Consider the following 26854-nt stretch of genomic DNA (forward strand, 5'->3'; position numbering starts at 1 on the left):
GCACAACTGCGCATGCGTACGGATCGTAATACGCATGCGCGAAACAGTCAGTGTGGTCAGAAATCGTTTGTTCGCTAAATAGCGAATGCCTGCTATTTTGAGTGACAGGAGGAGGTGTATGTGGGTGGTAACAGGGGAAGGCGCTTGAAAACGGGGAGTGGAGATCCGAACGCAGGCGTGCCTAAAGGTCAAAACAGGCGTTTTAAGGGTGTGCATAATTAATACAGCAGCGTCATTGACCACGTCACTGGGTTATTTTTATAGTCAGAACTGCTCGCAAGATTGTGGTAGGAAAAACCAACCACAAGAATAGCGAGCAGTTCATACACTGGTCGATGTACTCGATTAATCTAATAAATAGCGGACATGACGTAGGATGCGAGCGGCCAGGGGGCGTAGTTTTAAAAAAACGATCGCATGTTTTGTTCGCTCGGTCAGACCTAGATGCGTGAACAGACCGCAAAGAGCGAACGGTTCATTTGAATAGCCACCCCCTTTTTCCTGAACGAGCGAGCGCAAATAGCGTCCGGCTCTGAATGAGGTCCTTAGTACAGCCCCACATTGACTTAATTTTGGGATTTGTATAGTTTGATGGAGACCTAGGATGCCCTCTTTTCCCGTCACTCCCCCTCCCCGTCTGTCTTTGTCCTTGTATCTGTTTTGTTTATTAATATTTCAAATATAGATGCGTTTGTATACTGTGTATTTTCAAAATGTCTTTGTTGTGTCTGTTTTATCTTTTTGCATCTTTAAATAAAAGAATACATAAAGAAAGGAGGGCTGTGGGAGTAGGTGACGGGGTTATGGAGAAAAGAAGGGAAACAATGAACCTGAACAGTAATCCTAGCACACGCGCGCTTGGGGGGGTGTCATACTTGCCGGCATTCAGCTCCCTCTTTCCGGGAAGGAGCCGAATGCCTGCATACAGCGGGGGAATGTGACCGGGCAATGACTCCGTATTGGGGGCGGGGCCATGGGACGTGACAGCACGATCGCGATCCACGATGACGCAATTCAGCGCAGGGGTTTCTATTAGTAGTCTAGGGGAGAGGGGGGGGAGCAGGCAGCAGCCGGGAGGCTTGCCTGCCTTTCCGAGGGGTCTGGAGCGCCATCCGATATTTGGGAGGGTAGGCAAGCCTGGTGTGTGTGCATGTGGTAGGGAATATAGATTGTAATTTACACTGGGTCAGAGACTGATGTGAGTATCTGAAATATTCTCTGTAAAGTGCTGCGTAATATGTATGCACTATATAAATAACTGATATCAATAACGTAACAGTGACTTCTGCAAAAAAAAGATAATAACCTATACATATAAACTATGTACAGTATATTTCTGACGTTTATATATTCAGTGCTTCTGACCTTTCTGTAATTTCTTCCCTAATTGCCCCTGCAACGTGCTGGGCATCTTGAGCCCCCCTAACTGGTCAGCCAGTGAGTATTCCCCACTCTGCACAGCTCAAGCTTCAAAGGGCAACTCTCACAGATCTTCCCTGTGGGCTCGTACTGATTTTCTTGTCAAAGATAGTGCACGGAGTCATGCACACGTTGGCCCCAGGCCCGGATGCCGCCCTCTCTAAGAAGACTGGTCCAAGACAAGCAGTCTTTCCTTTCCTGAGGGTGGACTACACCCCTCATTGTAACTTGGCACTGCTTAATCAATCACCTCACCCTGCCTGCCTGGCAACACGGTGGGACCTCATTGGGGAAGAACTGCATGCACACATTATATTTGTCTTTTTATTTGGGACACACCTAAACAGCGTCACTCTTACCATTACAATGCATGGACTTATTTGCAGATGTTTTGCAGATTAATTTTTTTGTTGTGTCACATACTCCTAATACAGAGGTATGGGAGCTTCTTGGGGGAAAATTAAATCAGGGTGAGGAAATTTCAGCTGCATATATCCTACAGTCCAGTCGGGCAACTCGCATGATTATGGGGAGAGATGTATCAAGTCTTGGAGAGAAATAAAGTTAAAGGGGTATAAAGTTAAAAACTAGCGAACTTGACCAAGTATGCCCCAAGTGTTTTTTTGATTGCAGGTGCTTGCGGCAGGTGGATTTTTCACGATTTTTTCAACTTCACTTTAGCAACTTTAAAATATGCTGACCCCCATTTTCAAGTACCCCAAATTTGCTGGGATAAGTTGTTTTAAACAAAAAAACTTGCTAAATACTATTCTGCACCACTTATACAGAAACGCAAAAAGGCATCTATTAAGCCCGTTTAAAAACCCCAAATAAATTCAGCAGGGCTATTCGGGGGTACCCATAGTGATCCCCCATGTCCATGCATCTTTTAGGGGGTGTCAGGCTGATTTCCCCAAATCTGACAGTACTTTCCGCCTGTTTCAGTTTCGCCGGGTGCCGTTTTCGCATACTTTCAAATTGAATACGGGGTAAAGCGGGCACGCGCGCGATACTTTTCCGCCTGCAAAACAGGTGAAGTAGGCGGAAAGTCCGGGGAAGCGAAAAAGTATCACGGGTGCGCTCTAATTGAATACGGCTCTTAGAAGCTAATCGATTGATTTAGGCAACGTCTCAGCTTTATCTTTCTCCAAGGATTGATACATCTCCTCCTGGAACTTTAAAGAAGATATTTAATAACAACAACACCTGCAGCATCCAATAGTGCTGAGACTATTTACAAAGACTTCCTGTAGTAGCTACAATATGGTAACATAGAGTTGCATGGAAGTGGACAGCATATGGAATCACAGGACAGTACGAAGCAGGACATGGTGGAGAGTTACACCGGTAGTCATAGCAGAGATAGTGCATGCCGCCCAAGACCCGTATAGAAGGGTCCTGAAGATGTCCTCACTCCTATACCTACGGCTGTAGTGCCTATGGCTGTAATCTCATGGAGTTACAGTATTAATACAGAGCTGCCATACTAATAAGTCGCAGTGTCAGGGGCCTGAGTCGTGTATACAGGGCGCGCCTGCAATGAGACAACATCAGGCAGCTCTCGCTTGTTTTTTTTCTCCATGCTGCTCGCAAAGCTGTGGGTGACCACCCACAGCTTGTGCGAGTGGCCTGGAGTCCGTCGCGATTATCGTGACCATCGGGCTTGCGACGAGACCCTGTGGTAGGGTCTCGGCTCCCGCAAGCCCGAGTGGACTTCCTGCTCTAATAGAGCAGGAAGTCCACTACTGACATCACTAGTGATGTCAGTAGGGCCGCCCACAGACGTCTGCGTTTGTGCAGCCACCCCCCCTCCCCACCTACAAAACGGGGCGAGCTGTCACTCACCATCGACAGCCGCCCCGTCTTCTAGCGAGCTTCAGTCGCTCACTGGGGCTCGCGCATGCACACGCCGGAGGTGGCACATGCGCAGTGGGGGAACATCGAGCCACTTGCGAGCACTGTGCGCTTGCAAGCGGCTCTGAATCAGCCCCACTGTGTTAACCCTAAGTCCCCCCCGGGAGCCCCTAACCTAACCCTTCCCCCCCGCGGCTATCCGCACCCGGCGCCCAGCTTACCTTCATTCGGTATGCCGGACGTCGGGCTCCCGGCGTAGGTAAAATGACAGGCGTCGGGATTTCGATGCCTGTCATTAGTCCTATGCTGGGATTAGACAGTCGGGAAGCCGGCGGTCGGCATTTCGTCCGTCGGCTTCCTGACTGCATCCCGTTGGAATCGTGGATTAAACGAACAGTAGGAAAAGACATGCAATGACAGTAAGGATTGTAATAAGAATAATATGATATATTTATAGTAATTGACATTGTTACAGGTAAGTGTTGTCATTTGTATACACATGTCCCTACATTGATTATACTGCCCTGCTGACCCATTACCTGCAGTGATACTCCGGAATTCTGCAATACTATTTAATCTCCATTTATCCCTAATAACTCCTCCACCCCAAAAGACACAACTTACCATCTGTATTGTGGGTAATACAGAAGTTGCTTTAAAACCTGGGTGATAGAATAAAAAATAAATATATATATATATATATATATATACTGAAAATTGTGCTTTTATTGTTCAAACACATATCACAGCCCTCATTTCTTTCTTTTTATTCTTCCTTCTATGCTACACAATATTTTTTCCTCTGGGCGATAGTGCTCCCCGTCTTCAGCTTGTGTTACCTGCGCCCCAGCCCTGGCCGTCCAACCCTAATTACACCTCGTGGATATGTGCGACTGAAGCCCACTATCTGGCTGTGTCATCTGCCCCTTATCTAGCTACATCCACTATCACTTTAGCGCTGACGGCGTCAGCACTGAAATGACAGCAGTAGACCCTACAGTGATGGCAGCAGGAGACCCCACAGTGATGACTGCAGGAGACCCCACAGTGATGACTGCAGGAGACCCCACAGTGGGCAAATGCTCTCAGCTCCAAAAAATACTGAAATGAAATGAAGAAGGGATGTACTTATCTAAGGGTAGGGTGAAATGCGTGGTGTGGTGAAATGCGTGGTAGGGTGAAATGTGTGGTGGGGGTGAAATGCGTGGTAGGGTGAAATGTGTGGTGGGGTGAAATGCGTGGTGGGGTGAAATGTGTGGTGGGGTGAAATGTGTGGTGGGGTGAAATGTGTGGTGGGGTGAAATGTGTGGTGGGGTGAAATGCGTTTCTTGTTTCTCTCTTGGCGTATCCTGGGCTGTTTCTATGTCTGGGACCCTTGCCAATCTGGCTATCCAAGGGGGAAAATAATTTAAAAAAAAGACCCCTTAACCAAAGTCATTTTTTTAAATCAATTTATTGACTCATTAATGCAAATTATTGACTGGTTGTTATGGAATATGGATCACTTGCAACCATTTTAGTAAATATACCCTTTAAGGGGTTTTCGAGGGGTTTACCGTATTTTCCATATGTACAAAGCATCGTTATGCGATGTGTTCCGGTGCTTCGTCCCGATGGGTAACGCCATCTTCAGGTGGCATTATCCAATAGAAGCCTATGGGCTATTTTTGGGGGCGGATCCCCTGAAAGGGATCCAATCAGTCTCCTCCCATCTCCCCCCACGGGCTGCGTCTTTCTGCGCATGCACAAAAGGGCGCCAGAGGGACTTCTCGGTGTTAAACACAGAAGTCCCTGTCCTAGGGCACACACAGGGCAGCTCTTATCGGGATAGCTGTCCTTTAAGATTTTCCTCGCAGCATGTACCCGAAGAGAGGCGAGATGTACCGCTTAGCGGTTGCGATGCTTAGTACGCCCCGCACAATGACACCGCTGCAATAAATGATCACATTCCAGTTGTGTTTTCACAAAGTTAGAATCCAGTTTCCTTTCAGCACTTTTGACGTACAAATCAGCTCTTTAACCCACTTCCAGGATAAGTGGCAGGTGGGTGAGTTTCTCCAGCAACTGCAGAGCTTCTGTTGCAGAAACCTCACTCCTACATTGCCCCAGCTTGCAGGGAAGTTGTATCTGTAATTTTCCTCAGGAAGAACACAGTGCTGGTCCGCCAGCACACTGGGAAGACCAACGCAGCCCCTGTAGGGTTAACTGTCCAGACTTAGTGGTCCTGAGTGGCTGTAGGATGTAGGTAGCCGCCCCAGCAGCTGGCGTGTGATATGAGAACACAAGTCTCTTTTTCCCATGGCCCTGGGCTTCCTGCTCCCACAAGCTAATCATTGTGGAGTTGCCTTCTGGGTGTGTGGGAGGTGGGCAGAGATAGCGACAAGGTCCCTGTTTTTGCATTGATCTTCCATGAGGAAAGAGGAAGCTATCGCAGCATGTAAAATTCCACTGTGCAACTTAAAGGCTGATATTAGATCACAGCGCAAGAGGCCAGGGGACCTGCAATGCAAAACACATGTAGACAGATACTTACAGCTCAGCAGACAAGGAGGAAATTGGGATGCACCCCTGTCAGAGGACACAGACGTTCCCTTTCTCCGGAGAATCCTGTGTTTCTGTAAAAGCGACATATTCCAGACAGTAGCACTGTGCTATGCACACAAAATAAGAGAGGGATGTTCCAAGCAGCAGCCACATACAGGAGGTAACACAAAGGGGTAAATTCTAAAGTGAGAGTTTTTAGAAGTGAGTTTTAAAAGTGATGTTGCCCATAGCAACCAATCAGATTCTAGCTATTATCTTCTAGAAGGTGCTAGTTAAATGTTAAGTAGAATCTGATTGGTTGCTATGGGCAACATCACTTTTAAAACTCACTTCTAAAAACTCTCACTTTAGTAAATGTACCTCTAAGAAGGAATGCAATTAGATGGGGAAGCTATGAAGGTTATGTGGGCAGTTCTGGAATCTGATAGGCTTGTCTGATGAGGTGTGTTTTTACTGAACGCTTGAATGTTTGGAGACTAGAGGAAAGTCTTATTGCGTGTGGGAGGGTATTCCGCAGGGTGGGTGTAGCCCGAAAAAAGTCATGTAACCGTGAATGGAAACAAGTAATGTGTGTGGAAGCAGAACGGGGGGCCTCCAAGGGTGGACTGCAAGGAGTTAATTTAAACACTGGGACCCCCATATACACATCTGGGGAAGAACCAGTGATTCCAGCTAATGTCCTACCTTGACCCCTGTTATTTGTCCTGTCAAGTCCATAATAATTAAATAATAATAATAATAATAAATAATAATTTTATTTAAACAGTGATTTTCTCCAAAAGGACAGAAGACGCTTTACAGAATTCATGAACATAGTACAGGGTTGATGCAGCAACTTAGGTTCATAGAATTCATCCTGCCCATGAAGGTACCAGGCGAGACAGCCATCTGCACTGTAGGTGGCGCTGGGCGGAAGAGGCAATGCATAGAAGAGATGACACATATGGAATGGCGATGTCGCATGCAAACGGGCTATATTGTAAGTCTGTGCATGTATCTGAGTTGCACAGCGCATGCGTCACGGTTGCTGCCGCTCAGAGACGCAGTACAGATTATTGGCGCAGGGCCCTTGGATTTTAGTTGGGTGTACCTGGGAAGTAACGTGGGGTGGCTGAGCAGACACGGGCATATCGATGAAAGTGGCAGCCTCCAAAGCCGCTGCACCGCTCACACAGGAGGCTATACTCGGATGTAAAACCTGTACCTGCCATAGGGCTGGCGCCAGGCGTCCAATGGCGGCATCTTAAGATTCTCTGCGATGTAAACCGCTGTCCTGGGACACTGCAAATGGGCGACTCAGTTTGTAGTAAATCATCTGTGTCTGACTCAGAATCAGGCACTTAATGGCTTCTATCCCCAATAATAGTACTTACAGTACATTCCATCAGTCTGGGGTTCGGGCTCTCCTACATAGCCAGGAGTGTAAGTTTCCAGCACTCACATCTAGCCGCAAGCCTAAAGTTCCTGCACTCACAATGTAGTCGGGAGTCTGAGGTTCCGGCACTCACATCTATCTGGGAGCCTAAGGTTCCAGGACTCACTTCTAGCCAGGAGCCTAAAGTTCCTGCACTTACATGTAGCCAGGAGCCTAAGGTTCCAGCACTCACATGTAGCCAGGAGTCTGAGGTTCCTGCACTTACATGTAGCCAGGAGTCTGAGGTTCCTGCACTTACATGTAGCCAGGAGTCTAAGGTTCCAGCACTCACATGTAGCCAGGAGTCTGAGGTTCCTGCACTTACATGTAGCCAGTAGCCTAAGGTTCCAGCACTCACATGTAGCCAGGAATCTGAGGTTCCTGCACTTACATGTAGCCAGGAGCCTAAGGTTCCAGCACTCACATGTAGCCAGGAGTCTGAGGTTCCTGCACTTACATGTAGCCAGGAGTCTAAGGTTCCAGCACTCACATGTAGCCAGGAGTCTGAGGTTCCTGCACTTACATGTAGCCAGTAGCCTAAGGTTCCAGCACTCACATGTAGCCAGGAATCTGAGGTTCCTGCACTTACATGTAGCCAGGAGCCTAAGGTTCCAGCACTCACATGTAGCCAGGAGTCTGAGGTTCCTGCACTTACATGTAGCCAGGAGCCTAAGGTTCCAGCACTCACATGTAGCCAGGAGTCTGAGGTTCCTGCACTTACATGTAGCCAGGAGTCTGAGGTTCCTGCACTTACATGTGGCCAGGAGCCTAAGGTTCCAGCACTCACATGTAGCCAGGAGTCTGAGGTTCCTGCACTTACATGTGGCCAGGAGCCTAAGGTTCCAGCACTCACATGTAGCCAGGAGTCTGAGGTTCAAGCACTCACATCTAGCTAGAAGTCGGAGGTTTCGGCATTCACTGTAGCTAGGAGTCTGAGGTTCCAGCACTCACATCTAGCCAGGAGCCTGAGGTTCCGGAATTCAATGTAGCCAGGAGTCTGAGGTTCCGGCACTCACATCTGGATGGGACTGTATTGTTTCCATACTCACATGTAGTTGGGAGTCTGAGGTCCTTGCATTCACATCTATCCAGGAGCCTAAAGTTTGTGCACTCACATATAGCTGGAAGACTAAAGTTCCGACACTCACATGTACCCAGGAGTCTGAGGTTCTGGCACTCACATCTAGCCAGGAGTCTGAGGTTCCGGCACTCACATCTAGCCAGGAGTCTGAGGTTTTCGGCACTCACATCTAGCCAGGAGTCTGAGGTTCCGGCATTCACATCTGGCCGGGAGTGTAACATTTACGCACTCACATGTAGTCGTCAGTCTGAGGTCCCAGCATATCTATACATGAGCCTAAGGTTACGGCACTCACATCTAGCATCATATGTAGCCAGGATCTCAGCCTATCACCCGAGGGCACAAAAAAATATGATGATAGACATAACTGAAAAGCACAGAAAGGTACAACAGAGTAATTAGGAAAAGCTATAGATGGTATTGTACAAAACAATAAAATAAAGTAAATGAGGTAGAATCCACCATTAAATAAGCGCCATATTAAAGCCTGCACCAAGTCTATATTATATAAGGATTGCATACCGTAGGGTAAAGCACATATAAGCTGCATATTCCTCTTACAATATGGGGATGACTTGCTGCGGTTATTTATTATTTCTCCCAAGTAATAATGAAATGCTTTCCACACTGTGGTTCTTATTTTCCTGCGGCCTTTTGGCTGAAACACACCAGCTTTAGGCTACGTACACACAGGAGTTTTCGGAGGAGATTTAGCCAATTGCAGGAGCATACGGAAATATACGTAATGAGGCTCTCCGCGCAGCCACTGTCTGTATGAATGTAGCCTAGTAGTGAGAAAAGGGGAAAGCCGTCAGATATATCAGGGATAGCAGCTGGCTGCCCGCCGAGGGAGACGGATATGGAGGCACTGCGCACGTGCCAAGGTACCTTAGCGATACTGCGCGCAGCGAGGATTTCTCTGCAAAGTGATTGACCGTCAGGGACCATTTGGCGGCCATGACCATAGGGCCATTCAGATGGGTGACTACGGAATGATCTGCGATGGCGGCTGCGTATTATGTACGCAGTTACTTGGATGTGCGATGGCCCCAGTAGGCCTCTCAATACATATCCCGGAGTCTGTGAGATTTGTCTATTTTCGCATAGCAGCTGCGTGCGTGATCGCAGCTGCGATTGTAATTAGCGTACTTATCTGAATCAGGCCCTCTGATAGGAGAGCTGCGAACGACCCAAATTGTTCTTTTTCACTTAATAAAGTTAATCTGGGATTCCGGATTCAGAAAAGAATTTAAACTGCACTCTAAGGGCCTGATTCAGAGCCGGACGCTTTGACCAGAGCGCTCGCTCTGAATCAGGGCCCTCCTCCATGAAAATGGAGCGGCCTCCTGGCCGCTCGTATAGCTGTGGTTGACCACCCACAGCATATGCGAGCGGCCAAAAAGATGGTCGCGATGGTCTTGACCATCGCGACCATCGGACTTGCGACGGAGACCCTGCGGTAGGGTCTCCCTGCCACAAGCCCTGGAGTGATTTTGGCTCTAGTGATGTCATTGGGGCCAGTTTCAGACGGTAGGCGTTCCCATGGGAACGCCTCCGTCTGGCAGCCACGATCCCCGGCACGCCCAACAAAGGGGGCGTGCTGTCAATCAACATCGACAGCACGCCCCCTTTGGTGCGAGATCCGGAGCGATGGAAAGCCCATCGCTCCCCGGGTCTCGCGCATGCACACGACGGAGCTCCCTCCGTCGTGCGCATGCGCAGTGGGGAACATCGACCCGCTTGCGAGCGTACTGCTGCTCGCGAGCGGGTCCGAATGACCTCCTAAGTGCTACATTCAAAAAGACGACAGAATCGTTCATAAAAAGTAACTGCGAGAACATCGTATCGGTTACATCTAATAAACTGTCTGTAGTTGCCCTTTAATAAATGACAGCAAGAAGAATTGAGATCATGGTGCACTTAAGTCCCACTGGCAAGGAACTTTCTAAAGTGGACTTCTTGTCACTATGTCAGAGTGATGTCATCATAATCACTGACCCTGATAATCAACATTCTAACTCGCCGCGGCTGCCGGAGCAATTGATCAGTGCTCTGGCGCGGTGATAGCTGATGTGGTGCAGTGAATCTTTTCACCTCTCCTTTCGGAGCAGTGATGGGACTGCGCATATGTGACCTACAGGTCCCGCATTCGCACAAGAGCCCCAACGTCCGGCGGAAGGAGCCGGACAGGGGCGGAGGGATCCGAAAGGATCCCTCTTCACAACCTGGACCTCCTTCCCATAGGGAAGGAGCAGGTTGTGAGCCTGGAGGAGCAGCATTCGCCATCTGTAGATGGCGAATGCTCCCGCAGTCAAGCTCCGGAAATATTATATTTTCAGAGCTTGATGAATTCTGTCCCCATACTAGTGTATGCAAGTATGCTTAAATGGTGCTCCAACCAATCAGCTCCTAACTGTCATTTTTCAAACACATGACATTTAGGAGCTGATTGGTTGGAGCACCATTTAAGATCAGTAACAAGTGATAACAAGGATATCACTCGTTGATAAATGAGGCCCTTACTTCTGTAAACTGTACCAGGGGGAAATGATGGAACCCGAATCCTTGCAACAACGTTTCCCCTAAGCCCCAGTTTAAACAGATGTTGGCAAAAGGCTTCTCATAGTATAGTGAAAAATAAAGGACCTCTCGGTGTTTAAGTAGCATTTCCCAGATTTTGTCTCAAAGTTCACTGACCAAGAATATCCTTAGTGGAACCCCGAGCTCTGCATGCTGAAACATAATTCACCAGGGAGCTTCCATTTTGGTGGCAGAGCGCCCACAAATCTTTTAAACTCACCACTTTAAAATGGCCGCCGAGGGGTGCGTGAGTGGGATGACAACTAAGGAGCTGCAACCTTTGATTGAGGCTTTTTATTGGTCTGTTTAGCCGCACCTCTCTATAGCGTTACACGTTTATCGGCTTTTGGACGGGCTGAGAGAGGAGCAAGTGAAGCCCCAGGGGAAGACAGCTACATGGAGCAGTCATTGGGGCTTCGGTAAGTGGTGTCCCCCAATTATTGCACAACATTTAATGAAAGCGCCATCGCTATAACCTATTTTCTACTTCACAGGGGTCAATATGTTGACACAATTTGAGAGTTAAAAGAAATATTGTTAATTTTAATGCTCTTAAATCCATAACGTAATGGAATTATTTGGGGAGTGTCTCACTTGACGTGGCACCAAGTCAACTGGGTGATTCCATTTTGGCCTCTCCGAGAATTCTTCAGCCAGATCTCAAATGGTCTAAAGTGTACTGAAATATATTTGGGGGAGGATACGGAAGTAAGATTCCTCTCATTAGAACATGAATATTGGTTTATTTTATATCCGGCAGTCGATGCCACCAGACTGATCTTTCAATTTCTGCTCTGTTTCAGGACCACTTATGAGAACATGGCCGGTGGCGATGATGACTTAATCGGCATTCCATTCCCTAACCACAGCAGTGACATCTTATGTGGACTGAACCAGCAGAGACACGATGGGTTACTCTGTGACGTTATCCTCATCATTCAGGACCAGGAATATCGGACACACAGGTCTGTGCTAGCGGCCTGCAGCAAGTATTTTAAAAAGCTTTTTACCACAGGCTCAATGTTGGAGCAGCCGTACATCTATGAAATTGACTTCGTCAGGCCAGAAGCCTTCTCTGCCATCTTAGAATTTGCCTACACGTCAACACTCACCATCACAACGTCTAACTTAAAACACATCCTCGATGCAGCTGAGATGTTGGAGATTCAGTGTGTCATCAACGTGTGTCTGGAAATCCTAGAGACTCCGAGAGATGGGGAGGAAGAGGATGATGAGAGAGAAGAAGATGATGAGGATGATGAGGAGGAGGAAGAGGGGGAGACTAAAGACTTGGTGAACCAGGAAAACCAAACAAAACTTCAGGAAGCCAGTTGCCACCAAAGTTCTCCACCATCAGATCACCCGGAAGCAACATACCATGAAACTCAGAGGGACATCACAACCCATTACTCTTCCACCAACAATTCTTCTGGCCACCAAAGTGCTATAAAAGATTTTTCGATCGAGTCATTGTTAAGTGAAAACCCGTACCCCAAAAACAACATGGCGGACAAAACACCAACCATCTCTCACTTTGTACCTGGCTTTTTCCCCCAGCTTTGGAACACAGATTTGGCCTTTTCACAACTTCAAGAGCAGCAGGTAGACATTGGCCCTCTTGATCTTGTGATCAAAGATAGGAAAATTAAGGAGGAGGAGAATGACGAGATACCAGCCCTCCCGTTTTCCACCGATTTCTTCAAAGACATGTTCCTGGAACATTCCTCTAAACACTTCGGGCAGATTAAGGCAGAAATGGACTACAGTACCTATCTCAGCTTTCTTAGCGCGGCTCACTTGGGCATGTTTCCATCGTGGCCTTTGGAGGAGGAGAGGAAGATTAAGCCGAAGGCCTCTCAACAATGTCCGATATGTCACAAGGTCATAATGGGTGCTGGAAAACTTCCACGGCACATGAGGACGCACACGGGAGAAAAGCCATACATGTGTAGTATATGTGAGGTTCGCTTCACCAGGTGAGAAGATAGTAGACTACTGGATTCATTCATGAGTATATATATGTCAGTGGTTCCCAGGCTTGATCCTCAAGGCACAGTAGCAGTCCAGGTTTTAAGGATATCCGTGCTTAAGCACAGGTGCTTAAATCAAAATAACTAAGGTACTAATTAAGTCAGCTGTGGTCAAGTATGGCTAACCTTAAAACCTGGAGGTAAATTTACTAAAGTTCGATTTGGTATTTGATTTTATGAATCGATAAAATCGACTGAAATCGAATTTAAATCGAACTTCAAAATCCCTTAACAAATCCCTTATTTACTAATATTCGATTTTGCAGTCGATTCTCAAATCGAATTCGATTTTGGTTGATTTTAAGTAGAGATTTTGTGTTCAGTTTATGAAATTCCTTCCAAAATCGAACCTCAAATCCCCATTAAAATCGAATATAAAATAGAAAGCAGAATCGAACTCAACTTTAGTTCTTATTGGGCCAAATGTATCACATGCTCACTAAATAACTGGAGAAAATTGCAAACACTTGTGCACACTCTAGAAAAGTGAAAGTGATTTATAATTTCTTCATAAATATAATATACTCATCTTAAATAAATATATATATATATATACACACACAGTATATATATATATATATATATATATATATACCTATATATATATATTATATATATGTTTATATGTATATATATACATATATGTATGTATACATTTATACGGATATATAATTTTAAATTTTTTTTATTTGTTCGCCTGGCTATGTCGGCTGAACCCCACCATGGTGGGGGGGCCTGTATGCACCTTTGCTATGGGGACCCCAAAGAGCTAGTTACGCCCCTGATACTGTAGGTAGGTGCACAGCATAGCATAGCCTTGAGCAGCCATTATTCCTACAGCCAGACTGCCCCACATGCTTTTAGGAACTTTTAAGGACAACACAATCAATTTCCAGCCAATAGAATGGTGTTTAGAAGCTCAAATCGACTGTCTCTCCTTAGTCTATTCATTTGGGGATTTGAAGTTCGATTTTGAGTTCGATTTTCGTTCGATTTGCAAATCGAATGTTAGTAAATGAAGGGATCCTATATTCGTCTATGGGAAAACATCGATGTTTTTCCTATATTCGATTTTGCGTGAAATTCAGTTTTCTGTTCGATTTGACATTCGATTTTGGCTTTAGTAAATCTCCAATATCTAAATTGATTGGAAATCGAACCAAAATGGAATGGCAAATTGAACAGAATCCAAAATCGATCTTTAGTAAATATATATATAAATAATAATATATCGCCTGGACTGTTAGTGTTGAGGACCACAACGCAGTTTAACAGTAATCCTTCTCAAAGGGGGTTCCACCTACAGATGGCTCATTTATTGGCTTCTACTCTCTTTCCTGTATCTTTTACAAGTGACCTTCTAGGCGTCTTTCTCTGATTTCAGCAATCTATTACTATTTTCAGACAGAACTGTTTATATCTGTTGCCCTAGGATACAACAACTCTTACACTAATTCCCAGAGAGCAACTTTCTGCCATGTACTTAGTTATATGGGTATAAATCACAGAAGGGATGGAAAAGCAGTTTTATGGAAAACCCCACTGATATTAAAATAGCAGAAGAGTAAAAAAAATGTTATTTGCCTTTAATTTATTTTTATTTAAAAAAAAAACACATCTATCTGTATTTTTGGTTCCAAAACAAAGAAACAGAATTCTGCAGTCTTGTAGCCTAGAGAGGTCCCATCCACTTTCAGCCACAGAAAAGTACAAACAAATTTATCCTGTAAATTAATTTGGGTGGGCGGTGGGGGTGGGGTTTCCTCCAATGAGGCGAGAGGAGAACTTAATCTTAGGCAGTACAGTCCTAGAGGAGTGGGAGTCAAAGCTCATCCTACACCTTACTTACAGCATCCTGATCACCGACCGTTCTGCAGTAGGTGCGCAGTGTGACATTAGTTTCCTGCGCTACTTCTCATAGACACCGTGCGCTACTTCTCATAGACACGGTGCACATTGACCGAGGCCCATTTGGAGGGAGTCCTCATTCCCCACTCGTGGGCAGGGATGGACATCGGAAGCTCAGTGCCAGATTGCTGCATTTTTTATGCCCTCGTTTCCTGCCCAACGATGGTATGTAGCCATAGTTGGAAAAACCATTCAATGGTTTGATCCATCGACCATACGCTCGTAAGCATGCACAAGACAGAGAGAGACATGCGCACATGAGCGCTGTCACTGGCTGAGAGTTTCTCTTTATGGTGTATGCAGCAGGAATCACATCTCCATAAACAACCATTGGCACAAAGCAAGCAATGGTGACCGCCATCGCTCTCATGCCAACGAATGGAAAAAACATAGCCATAGTTCCGAAAATATTGATGGTTGCGAAATATCGTCCATCAATGATCATCCCTACTCATAGAGGCTCAACTTCTAATTATGTGCAGGGATTGGCCCATATTTCTATACATGCAATGGTTCCTGCATAGGCTCACAAGTGAGGGCTTTGGGAGGCTGGTCCCGTAATGCCGCCTCCTCACCTCTGTGCCCAATAGTGTCTATGCCCCCCGCAATGGAGGTAGCAAGGCCACTGATGCTGACTCAGGTCTTGTTTCAGAGATGTACACTAACCAGATGGTGAGCGCACATCTCAGATGGTGGGAGGACTTCGTATGTGCAGCCCTCTATCTGTGAGTTCGCTCGCATGGCCTCACAGCCGCAGCCTGACCGACAAGCTGCGGCATTTAGGAGAGCGGAGGCGTTCCTAGGCAACGCTCCCGGAAACGTGGACGTGTCGCCCCAGTTTTCCGGGAGGGATGAGGCCAGGGTCTGCGTGGGTGCACGCAGACTTCCTGGCCTCACAAACTTCCAGGACCCGGCCAGGATGCGGTAAGCTTGAGCTACCGCAGCCTGGCCGAAGGGACAACAATTGCGACCGATAGCTGGGATTGTTCCGATGGTGATCCCAGGCTACGACCTCGGTCGCAGCGCTGCAATCACGCAGATGCAGCAAGGAGGTGTCTGACTCCTCCTCCTGCATTTGCATTTTAAATGGACAGAATTGCTCAGCCGCTTGTGGGCGACTGTGCGATTCCGTCCATCTCTGCATCCGGCCCTCAGTCAGGTGACTAACAGAATGAGAGCAGTAGGGACTGGTAACAGAATGACAGCAGTAGGGACTGGTAACAGAATGAGAGCAGTAGGGACTGGTAACAGAATGACAGCAGTAGAGACTGGTAACAGAATGAGAGCAGTAGGGACTGGTAACAGAATGACAGCAGTGGGGACTGGTAACAGAATGAGATCAGTAGGGACTGGTAACAGAATGAGATCAGTAGGGACTGGTAACAGAATGAGAGCAATAGGGACTGATAACAGAATGAGAGCAGTGGGGACTGGTAACAGAATGACAGCAGTGGGGACTGGAAACAGAATGAGAGCAGTGGGGACTGGTAAAAGAATGAGAGCATTGGGGACTGGTAACAGAATGAGAGCAGCAGGGACTGGTAACAGAATGAGAGCAGTAGGGACTGGTAACAGAATGAGAGCAGCAGGGACTGGTAACAGAATGAGAGTAATAGGGACTGATAACAGAATGAGAGCAGTGGGGACTGGTAACAGAATGACAGCAGTGGGGACTGGTAACAGAATGAGAGCAGCGGGGACTGGTAACAGAATGAGAGCAGCGGGGACTGGTAACAGAATGAGAGCAGCGGGGACTGGTAACAGAATGAGAGCAGTAGGGACTGGTAACAGAATGAGAGCAGCAGGGACTGGTAACAGAATGAGAGCAGTAGGGACTGGTAACAGAATGACAGCAGAAGGGACTGGTAACAGAATGACAGCAGTGGGGACTGGTAACAGAATGACAGCAGTGGGGACTGGTAACAGAATGAGATCAGTAGGGACTGGTAACAGAATGAGATCAGTAGGGACTGGTAACAGAATGAGATCAGTAGGGACTGGTAACAGAATGAGAGCAATAGGGACTGATAACAGAATGAGAGCAGCGGGGACTGGTAACAGAATGACAGCAGCGGGGACTGGTAACAGAATGAGAGCAGCGGGGACTGGTAACAGAATGAGAGCAGCGGGGACTGGTAACAGAATGAGAGCAGTAGGGACTGGTAACAGAATAAGAGCAGTAGGGACTGGTAACAGAATGACAGCAGTAGGGACTGGTAACAGAATGAGAGCAATGGGGACTGGTAACAGAATGAGAGCAGTGGGGACTGGTAACAGAATGAGAGCAGTGGGGACTGGTAACAGAATGAGAGCAGCGGGGACTGGTAACAGAATGAGAGCAGAGGGGACTGGTAACAGAATGAGAGCAGTGGGGACTGGTAACAGAATGACAGCAGTGGGGACTGGTAACAGAATGAGAGCAGTGAGGACTGGTAACAGAATGACAGCAGTGGGGACTGGTAACAGAATGAGAGCAGTAGGGACTGGTAACAGAATGAGAGCAGTAGGGACTGGTAACAGAATGAGTGCAGTGGGGACTGGTAACAGAATGACAGCAGTGGGGACTGGTAACAGAATGAGAGCAGTGGGGACTGGTAACAGAATGACAGCAGTGGGGACAGGTAACAGAATGAGAGCAGTGGGGACTGGTAACAGAATGGTAACAGAATGACAGCAGTGGGGACTGGTAACAGAATGAGAGCAGTGGGGACTGGAAACAGAATGAGAGCAGTAGGGACTGGTAACAGAATGACAGCAGTAGGGACTGGTAACAGAATGAGAGCAGCAGGGACTGGTAACAGAATGAGAGCAGGGAGGACTGGTAACAGAATGACAGCAGCGGGGACTGGTAACAGAATGAGAGCAGTAGGGACTGGTAACAGAATGACAGCAGCAGGGACTGGTAACAGAATGACAGCAGCAGGGACTGGTAACAGAATGAGAGCAGGGAGGACTGGTAACAGAATGACAGCAGCGGGGACTGGTAACAGAATGAGAGCAGTAGGGACTGGTAACAGAATGAGAGCAGTAGGGACTGGTAACAGAATGGCAGCAGTAGGGACTGGTAACAGAATGAGTGCAGTGGGGACTGGTAACAGAATGACAGCAGTGGGGACTGGTAACAGAATGACAGCAGTGGGGACTGGTAACAGAATGAGAGCAGTGAGGACTGGTAACAGAATGACAGCAGTAGGGACTGGTAACAGAATGAGTGCAGTGGGGACTGGTAACAGAATGACAGTAGCGGGGACTGGTAACAGAATGAGAGCAGTAGGGACTGGTAACAGAATGACAGCAGCAGGGACTGGTAACAGAATGACAGCAGCAGGGACTGGTAACAGAATGAGAGCAGGGAGGACTGGTAACAGAATGAGAGCAGTAGGGACTGGTAACAGAATGGCAGCAGTAGGGACTGGTAACAGAATGAGTGCAGTGGGAACTGGTAACAGAATGACAGCAGTGGGGACTGGTAACAGAATGAGAGCAGTGGGGACTGGTAACAGAATGACAGCAGTGAGGACTGGTAACAGAATGACAGCAGTGGGGACTGGTAACAGAATGAGTGCAGTGGGGACTGGTAACAGAATGACAGCAGTGGGGACTGGTAACAGAATGAGTGCAGTGGGGACTGGTAACAGAATGAGAGCAGTGGGGACTGGTAACAGATTGAGAGCAATAGGGACTGGTAACAGAATGAGAGCAGTAGGGACTGGTAACAGAATGAGAGCAGTAGGGACTGGTAACAGAATGACAGCAGTGGGGACTGGTAACAGAATGAGAGCAGTGGGGACTGGTAACAGAATGAGAGCAGTGGGGACTGGTAACAGAATGAGAGCAGGAAGGACTGGTAACAGAATGAGAGCAGTGGGGACTGGTAACAGAATGAGTGCAGTGGGGACAGGTAACAGAATGAGAGCAGCGGGGACTGGTAACAGAATGACAGCAGCGGGGACTGGTAACAGAATGAGAGCAGCGGGGACTGGTAACAGAATGAGAGCAGTGGGGACTGGTAACAGAATGAGAGCAGTGGGGACTGGTAACAGAATGAGAGCAGTGGGGACTGGTAACAGAATGAGAGCAGTGGGGACTGGTAACAGAATGAGAGCAGTGGGGACTGGTAACAGAATGAGAGCAGTGGGGACTGGTAACAGAATGAGAGCAGTGGGGACTGGTAACAGAATGAGAGCAGTGGGGACTGGTAACAGAATGAGAGCAGTGGGGACTGGTAACAGAATGACAGCAGTGGGGACTGGTAACAGAATGAGAGCAGTGGGGACTGTTAACAGAATGACAGCAGTGGGGACTGGTAACAGAATGACAGCAGTGGGGACTGGTAACAGAATGACTGCAGTGGGGACTGGTAACAGAATGACAGCAGTGGGGACTGGTAACAGAATGAGAGCAGTAGGGACTGGTAACATAATGAGAGCAGAAGGGACTGGTAACAGAATGAGAGCAGAAGGGACTGGTAACAGAATGAGAGCAGTAGGGACTGGTAACAGAATGACAGCAGTGGGGACTGGTAACAGAATGAGAGCAGCGGGGACTGGTAACAGAATGACAGCAGCGGGGACTGGTAACAGAATGACAGCAGCGGGGACTGGTAACGGAATGACAGCAGCGGGGACTGGTAACGGAATGAGCAGTGGGGGCTGGTAACAAAATGAGAGCAGTGGGGACTGGTAACAGAATGAGAGCAGTGGGGACTGGTAACAGAATGAGAGCAGTGGGGACTGGTAACAGAATGACAGCAGTGGGGACTGGTAACAGAATGAGAGCAGTAGGGACTGGTAACAGAATGACAGCAGTAGGGACTGGTAACAGAATGAGTGCAGTGGGGACTGGTAACAGATTGAGAGCAGTGGGGACTGGTAACAGAATGACAGCAGTGGGGACTGGAAGCAGAATGAGAGCAGTGGGGACTGGTAACAGAATGACAGCAGTGGGGACTGGTAACAGAATGAGAGCAGTAGGTGCTGGTAACAGAATGAGAGCAGCGGGGATTGGTAACAGAATGAGAGCAGCGGGGACTGGTAACAGAATGAGAGCAGTGGGGACTGGTAACAGAATGAGAGCAGTGGGGACTGGTAACAGAATGAGAGCAGTGGGGACTGGTAACAGAATGAGAGCAGTGAGGACTGGTAACAGAATGACAGCAGTGGGGACTGGTAACAGAATGAGAGCAGTAGGGACTGGTAACAGAATGACAGCAGTAGGGACTGGTAACAGAATGAGTGCAGTGGGGACTGGTAACAGAATGAGAGCAGTGGGGACTGGTAACAGAATGAGAGCAGTGGGGACAGGTAACAGAATGACAGCAGTGGGTACTGGTAACAGAATGAGAGCAGTGGGGACTGGTAACAGAATGGTAACAGAATGACCGCAGTGGGGACTGGTAACAGAATGAGAGCAGTAGGGACTGGTAACAGAATGACAGCAGTAGGGACTGGTAAGAGAATGAGAGCAGGGAGGACTGGTAACAGAATGACAGCAGCGGGGACTGGTAACAGAATGAGAGCAGTAGGGACTGGTAACAGAATGACAGCAGCAGGGACTGGTAACAGAATGACAGCAGCAGGGACTGGTAACAGAATGAGAGCAGGGAGGACTGGTAACAGAATGACAGCAGCGGGGACTGGTAACAGAATGAGAGCAGTAGGGACTGGTAACAGAATGACAGCAGTAGGGACTGGTAACAGAATGACAGCAGTAGGGACTGGTAACAGAATGAGAGCAGCAGGGACTGGTAACAGAATGAGAGCAGGGAGGACTGGTAACAGAATGACAGCAGCGGGGACTGGTAACGGAATGACAGCAGCGGGGACTGGTAAGGGAATGACAGCAGCGGGGACTGGTAACGGAATGACAGCAGCGGGGACTGGTAAAGGAATGAAAGCAGCGGGGACTGGTAACGGAATGACAGCAGCGGGGACTGGTAACGGAATGAGAGCAGCGGGGAATGGTAACGGAATGAGAGCAGCGGGGACTGGTAACGGAATGAGAGCAGTGGGGGCTGGTAACGGAATGAGAGCAGTGGGGACTGGTAACGGAATGAGAGCAGTGGGGACTGGTAACGGAATGAGAGCAGTGGGGACTGGTAACGGAATGAGAGCAGTGGGGACTGGTAACGGAATGAGAGCAGTGGGGACTGGTAACGGAATGACAGCAGTAGGGACTGGTAACAGAATGAGAGCAGGGAGGACTGGTAACAGAATGACAGCAGCGGGGACTGGTAACAGAATGAGAGCAGCAGGGACTGGTAACAGAATGACAGCAGCAGGGACTGGTAACAGAATGACAGCAGCAGGGACTGGTAACAGAATGAGAGCAGGGAGGACTGGTAACAGAATGACAGCAGCGGGGACTGGTAACAGAATGAGAGCAGTAGGGACTGGTAACAGAATGACAGCAGTAGGGACTGGTAACAGAATGACAGCAGTAGGGACTGGTAACAGAATGAGAGCAGCAGGGACTGGTAACAGAATGAGAGCAGGGAGGACTGGTAACAGAATGACAGCAGCGGGGACTGGTAACGGAATGACAGCAGCGGGGACTGGTAAGGGAATGACAGCAGCGGGGACTGGTAACGGAATGACAGCAGCGGGGACTGGTAAAGGAATGAAAGCAGCGGGGACTGGTAACGGAATGACAGCAGCGGGGACTGGTAACGGAATGAGAGCAGCGGGGACTGGTAACGGAATGAGAGCAGTGGGGGCTGGTAACGGAATGAGAGCAGTGGGGACTGGTAACGGAATGAGAGCAGTGGGGACTGGTAACGGAATGAGAGCAGTGGGGACTGGTAACGGAATGAGAGCAGTGGGGACTGGTAACGGAATGAGAGCAGTGGGGACTGGTAACTGAATGACAGCAGTGGGGACTGGTAACAGAATGAGAGCAGTAGGGACTGGTAACAGAATGACAGCAGTAGGGTCTGGTAACAGAATGAGTGCAGTGGGGACTGGTAACAGAATGAGAGCAGTGGGGACTGGTAAAAGAATGAGAGCAGTGGGGACTGGTAACAGAATGACAGCAGTGGGGACTGGTAACAGAATGAGAGCAGTGGGGACTGGTAACAGAATGGTAACAGAATGAAAGCAGTGGGGACTAGTAACAGAATGAGAGCAGTGGGGACTGGTAACAGAATGACAGCAGTGGGGACTGGTAACAGAATGAGAGCAGTAGGGACTGGTAACAGAATGACAGCAGTAGGGACTGGTAACAGAATGAGTGCAGTGGGGACTGGTAACAGAATGAGAGCAGTGGGGACTGGTAACAGAATGAGAGCAGTGGGGACTGGTAACAGAATGACAGCAGTGGGGACTGGTAACAGAATGAGAGCAGTGGGGACTGGTAACAGAATTCTAACAGAATGACAGCAGTGGGGACTGGTAACAGAATGAGAGCAGTAGGGACTGGTAACAGAATGACAGCAGTAGGGACTGGTAACAGAATGAGAGCAGCAGGGACTGGTAACAGAATGAGAGCAGGGAGGACTGGTAACGGAATGACAGCAGCGGGGACTGGTAACGGAATGACAGCAGCGGTGACTGGTAACGGAATGACAGCAGCGGGGACTGGTAATGGAATGACAGCAGCGGGGACTGGTAACGGAATGACAGCAGCGGGGACTGGTAACGGAATGAGAGCAGCGGGGACTGGTAACGGAATGAGAGCAGCGGGGACTGGTAACGGAATGAGAGCAGTGGGGGCTGGTAACGGAATGAGAGCAGCGGGGACTGGTAACAAAATGAGAGCAGTGGGGACTGGTAACAGAATGAGAGCAGTGGGACTGGTAACAGAATGAGAGCAGTGGGGACTGGTAACAGAGTGACAGCAGTGGGGACTGGTAACAGAATGAGAGCAGTGGGGACTGGTAACAGAATGACAGCAGTGGGGACTGGTAACAGAATGAGTGCAGTGGGGACTGGTAACAGATTGAGAGCAGTGGGGACTGGTAACAGAATGAGAGCAGTGGGGACTGGTAACAGAATGACAGCAGTGGGGACTGGTAGCAGAATGAGAGCAGTGGGGACTGGTAACAGAATGACAGCAGTGGGGACTGGTAACAGAATGAGAGCAGTAGGGGCTGGTAACAGAATGAGAGCAGCGGGGATTGATAACAGAATGAGAGCAGCGGGGACTGGTAACAGAATGAGAGCAGTGGGGACTGGTAACAGAATGAGAGCAGTGGGGACTGGTAACAGAATGACAGCAGTGGGGACTGGTAACAGAATGAGAGCAGTGAGGACTGGTAACAGAATGACAGCAGTGGGGACTGGTAACAGAATGAGAGCAGTAGGGACTGGTAACAGAATGACAGCAGTAGGGACTGGTAACAGAATGAGTGCAGTGGGGACTGGTAACAGAATGAGAGCAGTGGGGACTGGTAACAGAATGAGAGCAGTGGGGACTGGTAACAGAATGACAGCAGTGGGTACTGGTAACAGAATGAGAGCAGTGGGGACTGGTAACAGAATGGTAACAGAATGACAGCAGTGGGGACTGGTAACAGAATGAGAGCAGTAGGGACTGGTAACAGAATGACAGCAGTAGGGACTGGTAACAGAATGAGAGAAGCAGGGACTGGTAACAGAATGAGAGCAGGGAGGACTGGTAACAGTATGACAGCAGCGGGGACTGGTAACAGAATGAGAGCAGTAGGGACTGGTAACAGAATGACAGCAGCAGGGACTGGTAACAAAATGACAGCAGCAGGGACTGGTAACAGAATGAGAGCAGGGAGGACTGGTAACAGAATGACAGCAGCGGGGACTGGTAACAGAATGACAGCAGTAGGGACTGGTAACAGAATGAGTGCAGTGGGGACTGGTAACAGAATGAGTGCAGTGGGGACTGGTAACAGAATGAGAGCAGTGGGGACTGGTAACAGAATGAGAGCAGTGGGGACTGGTAACAGAATGACAGCAGCGGGGACTGGTAACAGAATGAGAGCAGTAGGGACTGGTAACAGAATGACAGCAGTAGGGACTGGTAACAGAATGAGTGCAGTGGGGACTGGTAACAGATTGAGAGCAGTGGGGACTGGTAACAGAATGAGAGCAGTGGGGACTGGTAACAGAATGACAGCAGTGGGGACTGGAAGCAGAATGAGAGCAGTGGGGACTGGTAACAGAATGACAGCAGTGGGGACTGGTAACAGAATGAGAGCAGTAGGGGCTGGTAACAGAATGAGAGCAGCGGGGATTGGTAACAGAATGAGAGCAGCGGGGACTGGTAACAGAATGAGAGCAGTGGGGACTGGTAACAGAATGACAGCAGTGGGGACTGGTAACAGAATGAGAGCAGTGAGGACTGGTAACAGAATGACAGCAGTGGGGACTGGTAACAGAATGAGAGCAGTGGGGACTGGTAACAGAATGACAGCAGTAGGGACTGGTAACAGAATGAGTGCAGTGGGGACTGGTAACAGAATGAGAGCAGTGGGGACTGGTAACAGAATGAGAGCAGTGGGGACTGGTAACAGAATGACAGCAGTGGGGACTGGTAACAGAATGAGAGCAGTGGGGACTGGTAACAGAATGGTAACAGAATGACAGCAGTGGGGACTGGTAACAGAATGAGAGCAGTAGGGACTGGTAACAGAATGACAGCAGTAGGGACTGGTAACAGAATGAGAGCAGCAGGGACTGGTAACAGAATGAGAGCAGGGAGGACTGGTAACAGAATGACAGCAGCGGGGACTGGTAACGGAATGACAGCAGCGGGGACTGGTAACGGAATGACAGCAGCGGGGACTGGTAACGGAATGACAGCAGCGGGGACTGGTAACGGAATGACAGCAGCGGGGACTGGTAACGGAATGACAGCAGCGGGGACTGGTAACGGAATGAGAGCAGCGGGGACTGGTAACGGAATGAGACCAGCGGGGACTGGTAACGGAATGAGAGCAGTGGGGGCTGGTAACGGAATGAGAGCAGTGGGGACTGGTAACGGAATGAGAGCAGTGGGGACTGGTAACGGAATGACAGCAGTGGGGACTGGTAACGGAATGAGAGCAGTGGGGACTGGTAACGGAATGACAGCAGTAGGGACTGGTAACAGAATGAGTGCAGTGGGGACTAGTAACAGATTGAGAGCAGTGGGGACTGGTAACAGAATGAGAGCAGTGGGGACTGGTAACAGAATGACAGCAGTGGGGACTGGAAGCAGAATGAGAGCAGTGGGGACTGGTAAAAGAATGACAGCAGTGGGGACTGGTAACAGAATGAGAGCAGTGGGGACTGGTAACAGAATGAGAGCAGTGGGGACTGGTAACAGAATGAGAGCAGTGGGGACTGGTAACAGAATGACAGCAGTGGGGACTGGTAACAGAATGACAGCAGTGAGGACTGGTAACAGAATGACAGCAGTGGGGACTGGTAACAGAATGAGAGCAGTAGGGACTGGTAACAGAATGACAGCAGTAGGGACTGGTAACAGAATGAGTGCAGTGGGGACTGGTAACAGAATGAGAGCAGTGGGGACTGGTAACAGAATGAGAGCAGTGGGGACTGGTAACAGAATGAGAGCAGTGGGGACTGGTAACAGAATGACAGCAGTGGGGACTGGTAACAGAATGGTAACAGAATGACAGCAGTGGGGACTGGTAACAGAATGAGAGCAGTAGGGACTGGTAACAGAATGAGTGCAGTGGGGACTGGTAACAGAATGAGAGCAGTGGGGACTGGTAACAGAATGAGAGCAGTGGGGACTGGTAACAGAATGACAGCAGTGGGGACTGGTAACAGAATGAGAGCAGTGGGGACTGGTAACAGAATGGTAACAGAATGACAGCAGTGGGGACTGGTAACAGAATGAGAGCAGTAGGGACTGGTAACAGAATGACAGCAGTAGGGACTGGTAACAGAATGAGAGCAGCAGGGATTGGTAACAGAATGAGAGCAGGGAGAACTGGTAACAGAATGACAGCAGCGGGGACTGGTAACAGAATGAGAGCAGTAGGGACTGGTAACAGAATGAGAGCAGCAGGGACTGGTAACAGAATGACAGCAGCAGGGACTGGTAACAGAATGAGAGCAGGGAGGACTGGTAAAAGAATGACAGCAGCGGGGACTGGTAACAGAATGAGAGCAGTAGGGACTGGTAACAGAATGACAGCAGTAGGGACTGGTAACAGAATGGTAACAGAATGACAGCAGTGGGGACTGGAAGCAGAATGAGAGCAGTGGGGACTGGTAAAAGAATGACAGCAGTGGGGACTGGTAACAGAATGAGAGCAGTAGGGGCTGGTAACAGAATGAGAGCAGTGGGGACTGGTAACAGAATGAGAGCAGTGGGGACTGGTAACAGAATGACAGCAGTGGGGACTGGTAACAGAATGACAGCAGTGAGGACTGGTAACAGAATGACAGCAGTGGGGACTGGTAACAGAATGAGAGCAGTAGGGACTGGTAACAGAATGACAGCAGTAGGGACTGGTAACAGAATGAGTGCAGTGGGGACTGGTAACAGAATGAGAGCAGTGGGGACTGGTAACAGAATGAGAGCAGTGGGGACTGGTAACAGAATGACAGCAGTGGGGACTGGTAACAGAATGACAGCAGTGGGGACTGGTAACAGAATGGTAACAGAATGACAGCAGTGGGGACTGGTAACAGAATGAGAGCAGTAGGGACTGGTAACAGAATGAGTGCAGTGGGGACTGGTAACAGAATGAGAGCAGTGGGGACTGGTAACAGAATGACAGCAGTAGGGACTGGTAACAGAATGAGAGCAGTAGGGACTGGTAACAGAATGAGAGCAGAAGGGACTGGTAACAGAATGAGAGCAGTAGGGACTGGTAACAGAATGACAGCAGTGGGGACTGGTAACAGAATGAGAGCAGTAGGGACTGGTAACAGAATGAGAACAGAAGGGACTGGTAACAGAATGAGAACAGTAGGGACTGGTAACAGAATGAAAGCAGTAGGGACTGGTAACAGAATGAGAGCAGTAGGGACTGGTAACAGAATGACAGCAGTGGGGACTGGTAACAGAATGACAGCAGTGGGGACTGGTAACAGA

General features: G+C 48.6%; 1 protein-coding gene across 5 annotated transcripts in view; it reads left to right on the forward strand.

The window, feature by feature from the left end:
* ZBTB7C (zinc finger and BTB domain containing 7C) overlaps positions 1-26854 on the forward strand; it is a 392632-nt gene that overhangs the window by 343125 nt on the left and 22653 nt on the right. For all 5 annotated transcript variants that reach the window (XM_088476546.1, XM_088476545.1, XM_088476547.1 and 2 more), the window contains one exon: positions 11696-12868. In XM_088476546.1, coding sequence (XP_088332672.1) covers positions 11712-12868 — 1157 coding nt within the window. In that variant the 5' untranslated portion in view covers positions 11696-11711. The remainder of the gene's footprint in view (positions 1-11695; positions 12869-26854) is intronic.

The sequence above is a fragment of the Taudactylus pleione genome, unplaced genomic scaffold (assembly GCF_031769625.1).
Source record: "Taudactylus pleione unplaced genomic scaffold, aTauple2 ptg000189l, whole genome shotgun sequence".
NCBI classification, from domain to species: domain Eukaryota; kingdom Metazoa; phylum Chordata; class Amphibia; order Anura; family Myobatrachidae; genus Taudactylus; species Taudactylus pleione.